This window comes from Sardina pilchardus, chromosome 1 (genome assembly GCF_963854185.1).
Source record: "Sardina pilchardus chromosome 1, fSarPil1.1, whole genome shotgun sequence".
Taxonomy (NCBI): domain Eukaryota; kingdom Metazoa; phylum Chordata; class Actinopteri; order Clupeiformes; family Clupeidae; genus Sardina; species Sardina pilchardus.
The window spans coordinates 15559314-15577110 of record NC_084994.1 but is presented as its reverse complement, the minus strand read 5'-3'; the positions used below and the strand labels follow the sequence as shown (position 1 = coordinate 15577110).

At 41.9% G+C, this 17797-nt stretch overlaps 1 protein-coding gene across 1 annotated transcript in view; it reads right to left on the bottom strand.

Moving 5' to 3' along the window:
• The window catches only part of LOC134083005 (NACHT, LRR and PYD domains-containing protein 3-like), a gene marked incomplete at its 3' end in the record, with an annotated part of 55076 nt that overhangs the window by 24499 nt on the left and 12780 nt on the right, over positions 1-17797 (bottom strand). The window contains exons 2-6 of the mRNA XM_062539095.1: positions 16070-16239; positions 15510-15608; positions 14843-14956; positions 12982-13047; positions 297-388 (exon numbers count right to left, since the gene is read on the bottom strand). Coding sequence (XP_062395079.1) covers positions 297-388; positions 12982-13047; positions 14843-14956; positions 15510-15608; positions 16070-16209 — 511 coding nt within the window. The remainder of the gene's footprint in view (positions 1-296; positions 389-12981; positions 13048-14842; positions 14957-15509; positions 15609-16069; positions 16240-17797) is intronic.

The window sequence follows — 17797 nt, the reverse complement described above, 5'->3', positions numbered from 1 at the left end:
CCATAAGCAGAAAAAGCAAATTATTTTCTGATTGTATTATCATTAGTCAATCATAGCTCATGGTAATGTTCACACAACTGGCAGAAACAGGCTTCCATAGTAAATCAGTAGCCCCACTCCAAATCAGCTTGTTTTCATTCCTCTACAAAAATGCACTTAATGGGATGGTTCAGAGTAATTTCACCCAACCCAAAAATTACAAAAATGAACTTAAATAATTATCCCAATTCCTTTTATAGTCCATCAATATAATCAATATTTTTCTAATTATACTAGTAATCATCCCTGATCTTCACCTGTGTTTTTGTTGATGTTGTGTTCACAGGTGATGGTGTCACTCGGTACCTGTTCATGCACTCCACCCATCGACTGATCAGCCGTCAACTCACTACAAGCACATACACATGGAGTCAGTTAGCTAGCATACATATAAACATTACTATATGGTTAGGTTAGGAAGACATGGCATCAGTGTCTCCAAATGGATGCAGTAAGCATAAAGGTATACATTTAAAGCCAAAGTTGAGTGGTATTTAGCCGACACTTTGATCTAAAGCGACTCCCAACAAATTGACATAGATAGCTACAGTACACAGTTCATGCAGATTCATATTCCATATATGGCTGCAGCTAGATTAACAATATGGTATGTTGCTAGACTAGATGTGGTGGTTGCTATGCTAATTAAAATGGCTGTTATGCTGGTTGCTAGGATAACACAGACACATGACAGTGTCCACATCAAAATGTTTAGTAGTGGACAACTGGACACTGATAGCAGAGATCCAACAATGTCTTGCTGGCAAAATAAACAAAGTGCTCCTCACATCATCCACTCAGCAACTTGTATCAGAGGCTGTGTCTGAAACATCAGTACGCACGCTGGGCAGTGTGCATTTTCCGGAAGTTACGTCAGAATAGACTGTCTGAAAGTGAAGCGCTCTCACTAGTTGGGTACTTCGTTTGCCGTGATTTCCAAGCGTGCATCGATGCATCTTTTTTGCCCTCAGATATCCCATAATCCATTGCGCAGCGCAGGTCAAGCTCCACACGTCATGCAAATCGTCAACACACCCCCCTCCCCGAGTCAGGTGACGCCAACTAGTTAGTGCTGTCCAAATGTAGGTAGGGACGCATACTGAGGAGCAAGCTAACTAAGACGCTACTGGAAAGAAGGTACTATCCAGCGTGCACGCTTGACTTCTGGACACAGCCAGACTCAGACTCAGACTCAAAGCACATAGCCAAACTGATGATTCATGGGTGGCCTACAATGTGTTATTTAAAAACGAATATGAAGCGATTTTCTTTTGAACATTATGTTAACTATGACAAATCTTATGTTTTGGAAGAGCAAAAAATGTTTCAGACGAAATATTTTTTCAGACCCCCTGCAGTACCTACGCGGACCCCCGGTTGAAGACCTGCATTAGACTCAAAGCACATAGCCAAACTGACACATAAGAGACTATTGGGTCATTCCACGTCAAATCAACCAGAGCCCACGCACTTGCGTCTCAAAAAAATCTGAAAAAAATACCATGCGTGCCTATGTTACTCAGGAGACACTCTGTAAAATGTTTTTGTGCTAAGATCAATACTTTTCAAGTAACAGACAGTTTTGCGGGGGGAGGGGGGTGTCAAACTTGTTCTGCCTCTTTTTTTTGTCAAAGTTCACAAGCTCGTTGCTCAAGAACTAGAATCTGTAGGAGGCTCAAATTTTGCAGGCTGGTGCATAAATAGGAATAGTATGCAGTCAAATCACCACGAGTAGTCTGGAGGATCCTCCATGGTCATAGCAGTCCCTCAAAGTTGATCAAAATATTTTTGGAGTTCTTGGCTGGGCTCTGTTCTGTTTAGAACGCACAGTTTTACTCAACATAGGCTCTTGATTTTTTCCCCCTTATTGAGATCAGTAGAAACACTCTCCGAAAAAGCAATGAAGAGAAAAGAAAATCCATCAGGGACTGAACAGCAGACCTCACAAGTTTGAAAAATAATTTTGGATCTCATATTCAGAGCACCCTAACACCTTGTGGGAATATCCGAAGATTTTTTTTATATTTTTTTCTTTAATCTGCATTACCTCTTCTTTTTAAAAACACCAATTTGACTTGTCTTATGCAAATCTTTCTTTTTCATTTTCCACCCTAAACATGGACAAAATGCACCATTGGTTACTCTATACAAAGCATATCTCTCAATAGATCTCAATGGTGCATTTTGCCCTTGTTCAGGGTGGGAATTGAAAAAGAAAGATTAGCATAAGACAAGTCAAATTTGTGTTTTTAAAAAGAAGAGGTAATGCAGATTATAGAAAAATATATTTAAAAAATCTTTGCATATTCCCACAAGGTGTTAGGGTGCTCTGAATATGAGATCCAAATTTATTTTTCAAACTTGTGAGGTCTGCTGTTCAGTCCCTGATGGATTTTCTTTTCTCTTCATTGCTTTTTCGGAGACTGTTTCTACTTATCTCAATAAGAAAAAAAACCCAAGAACCTATGTTGAGTAAAAATGTGTCTTCTGAAGGCCTAAACAGAGCCCAGCCAAGAACTCCAATAAAATTTTGATCAACTTTGAGGGACTTCTATGACCATGCAGGATCATCCAGACTACTTGTGGTGATTTTACTACATACTATTCCTATTTATGCACCAGCCTGCAAAATTTGAGCCTCCTACAGATTCTAGATCTTGAGCAATGAGCTTGTGAACTTTGACAAAAAAAAGAGGCAGAACAAATTTGACACCCCCATCCCCCCGTAAAACTGGCTGTTACTTGAAAAGTGTTGATCTTAGCACAAAAACATTTTACAGAGTGTCTCCTGGGTAACATAGGTGCACATGGTATTTTTTCAGATTTTTTTGAGACGCAAGTGCGTGGGCTCTGGTTGATTTGACGTGGAATGACCCTATTGGACATCCAGTGCAGTTCTGTCTAGGAAGCATGTCCAGTGTGCATCACCACCACGGGCTACTGGATCTCCTCACATCCAAATCAGCAGCAGTGCTGCTCTACAGTCTCCATGACTACATGAACATCCACCATGTTCTCCCCCACAGGAGACACACAGGCAGCTCACCATGGACATGTAACACATGCAGCACCAGCTGTATGGCTCCACAGACTCATTACTAGGGTTGGGTATTGTTTTGGGTTTTATGCAGCACCAGCTTTATGGCTCATTACACACAGACCTGGTGAGCCAGTGTTACATCCACAGATATCCCACTGTACAGCTGGGGTAGGGCTGGGCGATATGGACCAAAAGTCATATCCCGATATATTTAGGCTGAATATCGATATACGATATATATCCCAATATTTTTCCCGCAAAGTAGCTGCTAGAACAAAGCACCCTTAAAATTTGATTTAAGGCCCCCTTAACATAAGATCAGTCACACAAACACCTCTAAGTATTCTCCTTAACATTTTCCCTCATGTATTTGAGTTTTCTCCTTATTATCTTAAGAAATCCCTCAAACCGTTGCACAAATGTCCAGCAGCCTAAAGGAAAACCCATATTATTATCTGAGTCAATGCTGATAAATGTAGTTAATTAACCACTTTTAACAATTGAAAATAAATAAATCTTCTGCTAATATTACTCTTCAATCAAATAGGCCTATCAGAAGTTATGTCGTTTATTTAGGCCTAGTGGTAACAGCTTGCTCAAGTTGTCCTTACTGATAGCCTACCATTATGAGCTTTGGTTTGGTTCACCAGGCAACATGTAACAAAAATGTTTTGGTGCACAAATGGTCTTGCTCTTTGGATGACAGCCAGAGGATAATATCTAACTAGCTAGCTATAGTTCAATTCATGTCTCAGGATTTACTTGATGAATGGATAAATGTCACCGAAAATTATCACGGTAAGATTATAGATCATTAAGCTTGAGGCTATTGTGTTTGGTGGATTGCTTTCTAATTGCATAACTTATTAGCAAGCTAGTTAGTTGCATATGTTGAACGTACCTGTTGAGTTATTTATCGCTAACATTAGCTACTTATAGGTACATTAGATGTACAGTATAACATCGTGAAATTAACGTCACTGTTCTAAGGTGCGCCGTGTTTGGCTGCGTCACCCGTCAAACTGGTCAAAGTTTATAATCAGATTTGTCGTGTTATTCGCTATACCATTTTATAGACAATATGTGCTCATATCTTGATATTAATTTGGACAGTCAGTCCCGCATTTCACCCTCAGAAAAGCATGCACATATTAGCAAAACGAACAATCTCCGTGGGAACTGGAATTTGTCGTGCCAGAAAATCCCTTTTAATGCAAATGAAAATCTAAATAACTTAACGAGTTTCCTTACCTAAGGATACCATTTAAGACATTTTGTGCAACACCCTTAAATAAATTCCTCACATAAGCCTTATGGTTGATACTTAAAGGACACAACTTAAGTGCTGTGTGCAACCCCGCTCTGTGTCAGAAAGAGGAGGGGCGGGCGCGGGGAGCAGCGCAGAGCTCCGGCCAGCGGCTTGCCTGGAGCAATCAAAGCGCAAATTTGAACTATATCGGTATATACGATATGGTCTAACTCCATATCTCATTTTTAAAAATATCGATATATCTAAAATATCGATATATCGCCCAGCCCTAAGCTGGGGTGCTGTGTTACATCCACAGATATCCCACAATGCAGCGGGGGTGCTGTGTATGAAGGCAGGACAGCCAAAGGTGAGGGGACAAGCATGCAGAATGAATGAATGAATCCACCACATCAATTATGCGTTTCTGACTTTGTTTCTCACAGTAAGCCTCAGAAGCTCTCACTAGATTCAGTAAGTGGGTATCTATGCAGAAGAATCAGTCAACAACTGTTATTGAACAGAAACAGAAACACGTTTGCAACACATTTTATGGCGTTGTAGCCTACATTTAACAATAGTTCACAGATGTTGCATCAACAGATGTCAGGTAAGTCTTTGAGGGTTCAGGGTTTAACATTTCAGCCTGGTGAAAACTAGAGAAGATGGCCAGCCATGTGTTTGCCCAGTACACAAAACGAACCTCTCTGCCACACTCCAGCACTAGTGAGTGCTCCGGCCATAGTACCGTGACCACCAAGATCACTTGTGTGTTACAGATGCACAGCCTGTGCCTCCATTACTGTCTAGCCACCAGGAGATCTAAAACACCTCTTCTTTCAGTGTGCCAACTTTGACATGAAAACTAGAGATACATGCACAGCTGGAATGTTATTCTTGAAGCAGCAAAACAATGTTTTTGTTACTCCACATAAATGTTCAATAATATGAATGAACATTTTAGTGAAATAAACGATACAACGTTTGAGTTCAGAATCCATAAAGAATAGGAGCAGCACACAGAGGAATAAGAAATAAAATCAACATATGAATCCATTACCAAAATAATTATGCGCACGTGCACTCATTCTCTCACTCTCTCCTTCCCTCACTCACTCACTCTCTCACTCACTCTCACACACTTGGGTTCAATGATGCATTCTGTAATAGCCATTCTTCTAAGTTGAATAATTTACTTTATATTTGTTGGAGAATTTGTTTGGTCTATTTTAATTAGTTATGAATGTTTGCCATTACTTAATTTGAATTATGATTTTGTTTTTTGTCTTTTATTTTTGTGCACTTTTGGGCGTAACATGGAGGTGACGTAGGTAGGCATCACAGCATATGGTGCCGGCATTCCAGGTTAGAGGGCATGGAGTACGGTAGTCTGGTGAAAAACACTTTTTTGACCACGCTTTTCTTTTACAAACCGTTTAAACAGTTATTTCGTTCAGACTTTACCTTGGATTGTCACGGGTGTGTCACGGGTGTAGCCAGGAGAGCAGGGTGTGGACCCAAGTGCGAGGCAAGACACAGCACGATGAGGCAAAATAAGGCAAATCAGGAATCTTTATGTAGTCTAACCAAAATTCAACTACACACACACCACGTAACACGACTAATGACAGACAAAGACTGAGGGAAGACAGAGGGCTTAAATACACAAGGGAACAAGACACAGGTGATGACACTGAAACAATAACCAGGTACAGGTGAACTTAACAAGGGAATGACAGGACTAATCATGAGAGACAGGTGAGGGGCGGAGACAAGAACAAACCAGACCACATGGAGAGGGTAAACAAAGGAGCACATGCAACAGGACACAGGAAGTAAACAGGAAGACACAAGAGTAGCAGACATGATGGAAAACACTAGACAGGGAGGACAAGACAGGACAGGATCATTACAGATTACTTGCAACATTCATTTTTGTTTCTGTAAGGACCAATAAACATCTTTATTTACCACGTAAAACGAAAAGGCGCGTCAATTCAGCCAGGCTCTAGTGCTTCATCGCCACCAGGAACTTTTTAGAAAAATGGACATCACAAAGTCAAAAAAGTTATTGGATTGAAAGGATTTCGTTACCAGGACTATGGACAAGGAGCTACATCAAAGTTTCAAAGTTGGATTCATGGAAGATCGTGAGTAATAAAAGATTTAAGCAACGTCGGGCCGCCGCGCTCGAAAAAGTTTTGAACTGTTTGCCGGGTGGGAACAAAGGAAACATTTGGACGTGTTTTGAAATGTTTGAACATTGAATGCTAAGAAAAACATAACGATAAATGGCAAACATGCATGAGCAAAAAGAAGACGAAGCAGAGGAGGAGGAAATCTTGTTTGAGAAGGAAAACAAATTGTATAAGTTAATCGGAACGCGTAGAGGGAAATTGGGTGTTCTCACCAGAAAACGCAACGAAATAAATGCTTTGATCGAAGCAGGACACACAAAAGAAGAGGTGAAAGGACCAGTTATGGACTTTATTGCATACTTGGAGGAATTTGCGGAACTGCAGAATAACGTGCAATCTTTGTTATCAGAGGAAGAGAAGGAGCCGGACAGAATCGACTGGTTTGAACCGAAGATGGCTAATTTTAGACAATTTCTAGATGGCGTAGAATATTGGTTTCAAGCCGATGAGGTAGACCCCGATCCTCGAGAACCAGCCGAAGGTTTACAAGGTGCAACAGCCGAGTCCGTGTCACCGTATGACAGTGTTTCACAGGCCGCAACAAGGCCGCGCAGTGCAGCCTCCAGTCGGGGCAGCAAGACCTCGGAGGCCCTGTCCGAGGCGAGGATACAGCGCGCTGTTCTTGCAGCGCAATCAAAGTCTTTAGAGGAGCAACTCGACCTCGACATGGAAGCTTTAAGACTGACATCAAAAAAGGAAAAACTCAAACTGCAAACAAAGATAGCTGAAGCAGAAGCCAGAATTAACATTCTATCAGAGGGTGAATTGTTGCCTGCTGATTTAAGTAACCTTGTAACATCTAGGGATGGCGAAAACTAAACATTTTCTTGACCGACCACCGAGGCTCATTAGCCGGTTGAAACCGGTTAACCGATTCGTTTAAAATAAATTATGCTATTTGAAATAACAGCCACGCAATTTCCCAACTCTCATCTCTCTGTCCTACGCTCATACACACAGCCCCGGCGCCCCCCTTTCACTCACGTCACTTTTTTAAATCCTACAGCGCCAATGAGTCCTGCAAACCAAGGAGCTTGTAAATGGAGGACAAATGGTTCCTTTGCTCCGAAAATGGTTTGGGTACAAGGTGATCCCGTTGCAAATAAAGGCGTTTGTCTAGCGTTAGAAGCTCATTTGAAGCTGAAATGGCTGAAACGGCTCACTTATGAAAATGACAGCTCCGAAGAGACGCAGCTTAGTTTGAGGAAGTGCTAACAACAATAACGAAAGATGATCATTACCTTATCTGTTAACATTGATGACCCTTCCTGAAATGTAGATGTAATGTCTTTCCAAATTTAAGCCCATCTTATGCGGAAAGTTGCTTAGACTGCAACATGATAAAACGGCACACTTCCAGATTGCAAAAGACGCACTGGCCACCGCTGTGACCTCGTGCCAAATGTTTTTATTGGTTTATTACGTAGCCTAGCCTACAAGCAGGCGTTATGAAAAATTGAGTGAGAGGGATAATTTGTTAACTTCACGCAAAAAAGATCTTCTTGGAATGAGATGGCTAGCTGTAGTAGCGTTTAGTCCACTGTCTTTAGCCTAATTTAAAGATGCCTCTTTTTTTTTTGTTTAACCGACTAGCGACAACTTTGGTCGGCTAACGTGGATACGGTCAACCATCGGTCAAACAGTCACCGGTTAACATCCCTAGTAACATCCAGAGCGTCAACCGAATACATTCTTCCAACAACATCAAAGAAAGCACAAACAAAGCAAAGAATACATCCGGAACATTTCAGACCTACTTCAACAGAAGTTAAACCAGAATTACAAAGTTCATTCTCTATCCCAGTCAAGCCATCCCAAAGCGCATTAAAACAATCTCCAAAATATACCCCAGTCTCCCACAATGATTCACTCCTAGAAGTGATGAAGAAACAAAACGACATAACAACACTACTCATTAAACAACAGGTTCTGTCTCAGCTACCACCAAGAGCCATTTCTGTCTTTTATGGAGATCCGCTTCAGTTCAGGTCATTCATGAAGTCATTCGAACAAACAATTGAAATTGATATACATCTGGGGAACCAAGAAAACTTGTGCACAGCTGCTTTCATCTGCCACCTGATCAAGGCTATAAGGAGGCCAAGAAACAACTGGAGTGGCACTTTGGGAATAAAATCAAGATCTCTTCTGCATTCCTGGACAAAGCGCTGAGATGGCCTGCAATTAGAGCAGAGGATGCGTCCAGTCTAAGGTCCTATGCTATATTTCTCAAAAGTTGTCACAACACTATGCAAGAAGTAGACTACGTTTCGGATCTTGAAACACCGTCTAATTTGAAGGTCATTGCTTCCAAGTTGCCTTTCAAGCTTCGAGAGAAGTGGAGAGGAGTTGTCAGCACCATATATGACAAATACAATCAAAGAGCATCTTTTAGTGATCTACTTGCTTTTATTGACAAACAGGCACGTATAATGTTCGATCCAGTTTTTGGAGAAATTCAGAGCCCACCGAGCAAAACTGCAGAGCAGAGGCAAGCTAGAGTCACCTCCACGTCCAATAGGGGGAGCAGTTTAGCGACAGCTGTGTTACCAGCCTCAAATGCAATCAGCATCAGCGCATTCACAATTCCCTGCATGTTCTGCAATAAAAATCACCCAATGGAAAAATGTCATGCATTCCAAAGCAAACTCAATAACGAAAAGGTGGAGTTCCTGAAAGGAAGAGGAATGTGTTTTGCATGCCTTCAAAATGGACACATGAGTAAATACTGTTCGAACAAAATGACCTGCAATGTGTGTAACCAGAGGCATCCTACAGTTCTTCACATACCAACCAAAGAAAACCAAACAAACAAAAAAGGTTCTGCTACTGTGGTCTCGCTGGCTACCGGTAGTGATACTGGGGCCGGAAAAAAGGAATGCGCTCTCGCAATTGTGCCCGTCAAAGTTAAATTAGAAAATGGAACTAAATGTGTTCAAACATACGCCTTCCTGGATCCTGGAAGTTCTGCAACCTTTTGCACTGAAGACTTATCCAGACAGCTACAAGCACCGGGAAAGAGAGTAGAAATTATTTTAAAAACCATGGGTCAAGAAAGGCCAGTAACCAGTTACAAAGTGTCCGGCATTGAGATAGCTGCTCTTGACAGTGACACCTTCCTCAAACTCCCAGACGTTTTTACTCAAAAATCTATCCCTGTGACACATGACGATATACCGACTGTAAAAGACTTAAGAAAATGGTCTTATCTGGAGGAGGTTGACTTTACCCCTATCAATGCAAGCATCGGGCTGCTAATAGGAGTCAATGCTCCAAGAGCTTTGGAACCTTGGAAAATCATAAACAGCAAAGATGGAGGACCATATGCTGTTAAAACCCTGCTTGGTTGGGTTATTAATGGACCTCTCGGCTATGGAAGTGTGAATAATGTTAATGTTCATGTCAACAGAATATCCATCACAAATTTGGAGAATCTGCTGATAAAACAATACAACCAAGACTTCATGGAACAGCATTATGGAGAAAAGAGTGAATTGTCTCAGGAAGATGAACAGTTTATGAAAATTGTGTCTCGGTCAGCTGAACTTAAAGATGGTCATTACCATTTGAAACTTCCATTCCGCAATGCTAACATAAACATGCCTAACAATAGGCAAATAGCATACCAAAGAACTAAACATTTGTTGAAAAGATTTGAAAAGGATCAAGTGTTCTTTAATGAATACAAAGCCTTTATGAATGAGGTCATGGCAAAGGGGTATGCTGAGGTTTTACCTCAGAATGAGCTGCAGCATCAGACTGGCAAGCTGTGGTATTTGCCACATCATGGTGTCTACCACCCACGCAAAAAGAAGCTGCGTGTGGTTTTTGACTGCGCTGCAACATTCAGTGGAACCTCTTTTTTTTTTTTTTTTTTTTTTTGATTTTTTTTTTGGGCTTTTTATGGCTTTAATTGGACAGGACAGTAGAGAGTATGACAGGAAGCGAGAGGGAGAGAGAACTGGGGTGGGATCCGGAAAGGACCACGGGGCGGGAATCGAACCCGGGTCGCCGGCGTGCGGTGCAGGTGCCCCAGCCAGTCGCGCCACGGCTGGGGCCTGGTGGAACCTCTTTGAATAAGGAACTTCTCCAAGGTCCTGACCTGACTAATACGCTCCTTGGCGTGCTATTCCCCTTTCGTCAGGGTCCTGTTGCCTTCATCACTGATGTAGAAGGGATGTTTCACCAGGTTCGCGTGGCAAAGGAAGATATTAACTTCCTGCGCTTTCTTTGGTGGCCCAATGGAGACATCTCTAAAGAGCTGGTCGAGCACAGAATGACTGTGCATATCTTTGGTGCAGTATCTTCCCCTAGCTGTGCCACATTTGCTTTACGAAAAACAGCAGATGACAACCAGGGTCAGTACTCAGAAGAAGTCACAAACACTGTAAGACAAAACTTCTATGTGGACGATTGCCTGAAGGCAGTCAACAGTACAGAACAGGCTTTGCTTTTGTATCAGCAACTCACTGAGCTATGCACAAAAGGTGGCTTCCATCTGAACAAATGGATCAGTAATGATCGCACTGTCCTCGCTGCAATTCCTGAAAAGGACAGAGCTAAAGAAGTGAGAACTTTGGATTTAAGCAAAGAACAGCTGCCGATGGAAAGAGCACTTGGTTCTCAATGGGATGTGGAAAAGGATCAATTCACCTTCAGCATTGACATCAAGTCTCACCAAACAACCAGAAGGGGAATCCTGTCTGTTGTCTGCTCAATATACGACCCCCTTGGGTTTCTAGCTCCCGTAACTCTGGTCGCAAAGCTGATCTTGCAGAGTCTATGTAAGCTGAAACTGAGTTGGGATGAAAACATATCACATGATATAGCAAAGACCTGGGAAAAATGGCTTGATTCACTTCATCTTCTGAGCAGTGTTGGTGTTAACAGAAGCTTTATTCCATTAGGCTTTGGTGACATTACATCTGCACAACTACACCACTTCTGTGATGCTAGTGAGGTTGGCTATGGCGCCGTATCCTACCTCCGGCTCACAAATAGTATGGACGAAGTTCGTGTGTCCTTTGTATTTGGAAAAGCTAAAGTTGCACCGCTCAAGTGCACAACCATTCCCAGAATGGAGCTTGCAGCAGCAGTCTTGGCTGTACAACTAGATCATATGCTTAAAGCAGAACTGCAGTTCTTATTCGCAGATTCTGTCTTTTGGTCAGACAGTATGACTGTTTTGCAGTACATCGCCAACAAAAGCAAACGATTCAAAACCTACGTTGCAAATCGCGTCACTGTCATCCATTCTCTCTCAAAAGAAGAGCAATGGAGGCATATCTCCTCAAAGGAGAATCCAGCTGATGCAGCTTCCCGTGGCTTATCAGTCAAGGCATTTCTCCAGATCCAAACCTGGTTCAACGGGCCAGAGTTCCTTCGCACCCGTTCTCAGTGGCCAGGAGCAACTAAGGATGTGGATTTTATTCCGGATGACGACCCCGAAGTAAAGCAAGAAGCAGCTGTTCATGTCCTGTCTGCTCATTCTGTGAAAGAGTCTTGCCCTACCAGCAAACTGCTTTCTTATTTTTCCAAATGGGCAGATCTGAAACGTGCAGTTGCATGGTTTTTAAAATTCAAGGATACACTTCAGCAGAGGTGTGATGAAAAGAGAAATCTGCAAATTGACGTCAAACCTAAAATGAAAAAGAAAACATGGACTTACCAACTTTCAGTGGATGACCTTAAAAGAGCTGAGAAAGCAATAATCAGTTTTGTGCAAAAGCAATACTTTTCTGAAGAAATCTCAAATCTGACTGATGGAAATCCCATAAAGAAATCTAGTCACCTATTAAAACTGGATCCTGTAATGGAGGACGGCATCCTAAGAGTAGGTGGACGGTTGAGCAGATCAGCATTACCTGAAGAGGCAAAACATCCTGCCATCCTGCCAAAGAGTAGTAACATCTCCGAGCTCATTCTCCGCTGTGTACATGAGAAAGTTGGACACAGTGGGAGGAATCATATGCTTTCCACACTCCGACGGCAATTTTGGATTCCTCATGCAAATGCACTAGCTAGAAGGATCATCAGAGAATGCATGACATGTCGCAGACAACGTCAAAGACCTGGGGAACAGAAGATGTCAGACCTCCCATCTGACAGACTTGAGATGGACCTCCCTCCGTTTACTCTGGTCGGAATGGATTATTTCGGGCCTATTGAAGTAAAAAGGGGAAGGAATACTGTTAAAAGATATGGTGTCATATTCACGTGTCTAACCTGCCATGCTGTTCATCTGGAAGTGGCTCATACACTTGATACAGACTCCTGCATCAATGCCATGAGAAGGTTCGTCTGCAGGAGAGGACAAGTCAAAGAGATAAGATCTGATAATGGAACGAATTTCATAAGTGCAAATCGCGAATTGAAACAGGCACTACGAAACATGAACCAAAGCAAAATTCAAAATGTACTCAAACAGGATGGAGTCAAATGGACTTTTAACCCACCTTATGGAGCTCATCATGGTGGCGTCTGGGAGCGTCTGGTGCAACAAACCAAAAGAATTCTCTGCTCTGTCACCCAACAACAAATAGTAGACGACGAGGCTCTCAGTACCATATTCTGCGAAGCTGAAGCTATTCTGAATGACAGACCAATAACACCATCTAGTGATGACCCAAACGACCTTGAGGCTTTAACACCAAATCACCTTCTTTCGTTAAAAGGGAAGCCCACTCTACCACCTGGTCTGTTTGAGAAACATGAAACATATGGAAGAAGGCGCTGGAAACAAGTCCAGTACCTCAGTGACTTATTCTGGAAAAGATGGGCAAAAGAATATCTCCCCTTAATGCAACAGCGCCAAAAGTGGAACAGACCACAGCGAAGTTTCTCAGTAGGAGACTTGGTCCTTTTAGCTGATGAGTCTGCCCCCCGAAATTCATGGCCTTTAGGGCGCATTATACAGACAATGAGGAGGGTTTGTGAGAAAAGTATGTGTTAAGACACAAACCAATGAATTGGAAAGGCCCATCACCAAGTTATGCCTTTTGCTTGAGGCCAATTAAGTTTGAAGACTTTAATTTATTGAATTGAATAGTTTTCAGTTATGTTCTTTAAATGCTTATTGAAATGAGATTTTAATTTTTTCTATGAAAACTGAACTATAATGCACATTAGGTGCAAAAGTAAAAACTACAAAGACATTATCTATGCTAATGCAAACACTTTCGTCTTTATTAATGACTAATGACTATTAATTTTGAAAGGTCAACTTCCCTTTTTTGGATCCAGTGGACATTTTTGTCTGAAGACTGAGTTTTTCATTACCCCTTTTTTGATGGATTACCCTTTTTTTTGATGGATTACCTACATTCGCTCGTACATATGCATTCAGACCCACCTATATTCGGATGAACTATTGCACACACTTCAATGGACTATTGCACACACTTCAATGGACTCCTTTTATGATATACATAACTATGGACATTCAAGTTATGCAATAACAACTGCAATACATTGTAATAACAACTGTATAAAGTGTTTGGACGTTCGTTGCGTACTACTGTTCTATGAATGATGATGATCATAAGTAATGGCTATTCATGTACATAATTTATGTTGCACATGAAATTAGGGGCCGGAATGTTATAGCCATTCTTCTAAGTTGAATAATTTACTTTATATTTGTTGGAGAATTTGTTTGGTCTATTTTAATTAGTTATGAATGTTTGCCATTACTTAATTTGAATTATGATTTTGTTTTTTGTCTTTTATTTTTGTGCACTTTTGGGCGTAACATGGAGGTGACGTAGGTAGGCATCACAGCATATGGTGCCGGCATTCCAGGTTAGAGGGCATGGAGTACGGTAGTCTGGTGAAAAACACTTTTTTGACCACGCTTTTCTTTTACAAACCGTTTAAACAGTTATTTCGTTCAGACTTTACCTTGGATTACTTGCAACATTCATTTTTGTTTCTGTAAGGACCAATAAACATCTTTATTTACCACGTAAAACGAAAAGGCGCGTCAATTCAGCCAGGCTCTAGTGCTTCATCGCCACCAGGAACTTTTTAGAAAAATGGACATCACACATTCTGTGCATTTCCTTGTTTTAGTGTGCTGCTTTTACTTAGTGTGTTTTTTCCCCCCTGTATCATAATTCATTTCATTATTTATTTATTTATTTTTTGCACATAACTTTACTTATGGACTTGTTATGTATGATTTTTTTATGTTTGATGAGTGAATATGAATGTCGAGACAAAATTTAATTTCATTGAAAATATATTTACTGAAATAAATGTTCATTGTTTTATCCCTACTGTACACACTCACACTCACTGACTCACTGACTCACTCACTTGGATTCAGAGTGTGGTGGGTCACTGCTGAAGTCTGGACCTTTAAACATGGACCCATCACTCTTCATAGACACACAGCTGGGCACTGGAGATGGAGGTCTGTGTGTCTCTGATCTGGTAACACAAAGACACAATAAATCAACTAACATTTAGATTAATTTACACTGCTTTTTAAAGAGACCCTATGCAACTTTTTCATAGTCATAAAATCGCTCAGAAATCGTTGTTTTGCTTGACTGACCAGTTTCATCGAAAACAGTAATATTTCCTCCCGCCCCCAGTGTCCCTATCCGCTATTGCAACCTTGCAGTTTCTGCAGGAGACGATCGCTCCTTGTTTACATCTGGAAGTCAGAGACGCATAAGGAACAAGAAGAACCACGCTCGCAATTTATATATTTATATATAGCCTATACAGTATATGTATAAATATACAGTACACGCTAGAGCTGTCGGGGAAGCTCTGCAGAGAAATATGCAAGCATAAAACGAGCGCAAACGAAAAACGAAACCGAAACCAGAGATGAAATCGCCAATCCTACATAGTTCCTCTTTAAAGACTGCTATAATATAGTCACACACAGATACACACAGCCACAGACACACACAGATACACACTCGTGCACATGCACACGCACACACACAAACACACACTCACACTCACTCACTTGGATTCAGAGTGTGGTGGTTCACTGCTGAAGTCTGGACCTTTAGGCATGGACTTATCACTCTTCATGGACACACAGCTGGGCACTGGAGATGGAGGTCTGTGAATGAAAAGAATATATACTTTTTTGATCCCGTGAGGGAAATTCAGTTCTCTGCATTTAACTGAATTAGTGAACACACAGTACACAGTGAACACACAGTGAGGTGAATCACACAACCCAGAGCAGTGAGCTGCCTGCCCAACCAGCGGCGCTCGGGGAGCAGTGAGGGCTTAGGTGCCTTGCTCAAGGGCACTTCAGCCGTGGTGGACTGGTCGGGGATCGAACCGGCAACCCTCCGGTTACAAGCCCGAAGCCCTAACCAGTACACCACGGCTGCCCTGTGTGTCTCTGACCTGGTAGCACAACCACACAATCAATCAACAAAACATTAGATTAATTTACACTGCTATTTATAGACTTCTATAGCACACACAACACATACTCACACAAAAGCAAAGATACAGAACAGTATGTATGAGAATGAGTGGAGCAAGTAGGTCTGAGATCAGGAAACTCACCCTCCACCAGAGTGTGTTGGTGACCCAGGATCAGCCATGTCTTCAGCATTCTTCATGGTCCTAAAGCCGTGTTCTGCAGACTCTGGTCTGAGTGTCTCACTGGGACCTGCAGCCTCCTCTCTCTCCTGAGAGTCACTCATCCCAGCAGCAGTGCGAGAGTCTCTCTTGACCTGAAGAGGAATAATATAGCTTTACATATCACAGCAGTAGTGGGGTAATAATTATTCTTCCTACTAACATCATTTGCAGTGCATGGGGTCGGCAAAAGGCGGTCTGTGAGCCAAAGCGGTATTACACATTGCCAGCCTTCATTGGGCCTAGCAAGAAAGCTACTTAAGATTACTGTGTATATCGCAGTCACTTCTATAAAATCTTTACTAGCCCAGTCTGTACCAAACACATCCCACCTTATTAGGCTACCTGCTTGCCGACTATGAGGGCAGTGGAAAGTGAAAGTAAGGCGATCGCACAAATTACAAAGCAGTTGAAGTAAACAGCTTTTACAAATAACGAATCCCGATTTCCACTCCGTTGCTGCTGGGGCTTTTGCTTGAAAGACGTAGTAGGCTATAGCTTCTTAGCCTCGCGAGCCATCCACGTACTTCCGGCCAAGGATTGCCTCCACTACGAGTCTGGCCGTGCTCCTCTGTGGAGCATTCTGCTCGGTAGAATTGTAACAGAACGCCCCCCCTCCAGAAAGCAGCCAATAAACGAAGAGACGGGTTGGTGGGGGCGAAAGGGGGAGGGCGCTCGTGACGATGACGTTAAACGCCTGCGCTATGTTGTTATGAGTAACTATCGCCGATTGGGTGAGAGCTGTCCAATCAATTCAAACCAGAAATGGGCGTTACTTCCCGCTTCCTGCAAGCGCTTCAGAGCAAAGAAATTCCAGACCATAATACGAAATGAAATGGTAGTATTATGGGATGGTCAGGACCAGGCTAATAGCTTCTTATCCTATAACGGAATAAATGGTTTACTTTAACACGGTGGAGAATGACGCATTTGCCGGTTCAGTGCTGTAGCCTCGCAAAAAAAATTAGAGCTAGAATTTCCTAGTCATAACAATAATAATTTCTTTGGATTATTTTCTTCTTAAATATTATTGGGCTACATGTTTTACGTTCAATGTAGGCTACACTGCGAGACATGTAGCCTTAAAAAGACAATAACACATTCACGTTGCAAGGAGTCAAGTCAAGTCAAGTTTAGAGCGTATTTCATACACAGCTAGGTCATTCAATGTGCTTTACATAAACAAAAAACAAATTATATCTATATAAATAAATATTATTTTTATTTATTTATTCATTTATTGAAGACATTAGTGAAGGTGGAAGCCCTGTGTTGTTAAGGCGGTCGCCTTAGCAGGAAAGCACTGTGGGAAACCCTGGGCACAGCAGCACAAGGGTATCATGCAGCACCTGAAATAGTCCCTGTAGGCTTCCAGCAACAAGGTTGAGCTGCAGCAGCCGTGACTGGATTAATACACTTGAATGAGAGTAGCCTATAGTCCCATGTCAAATCAGCCTAGAAAATCACCACCTTTCATTTTCCGTTGGTCTTATTACACTTTCTAGCTTCAGAGGAGACAAGTATTAAGTAGGAAAATTACCGGAAATCTTAGTCACTTTTAAATGTGATGCTAGCAAGCGAGATGCTAACGGTCTAATCCGATTCTATGATCTAGGCTGGAACTAAAAGTGGTATGGCCAGACTCAGAGAATG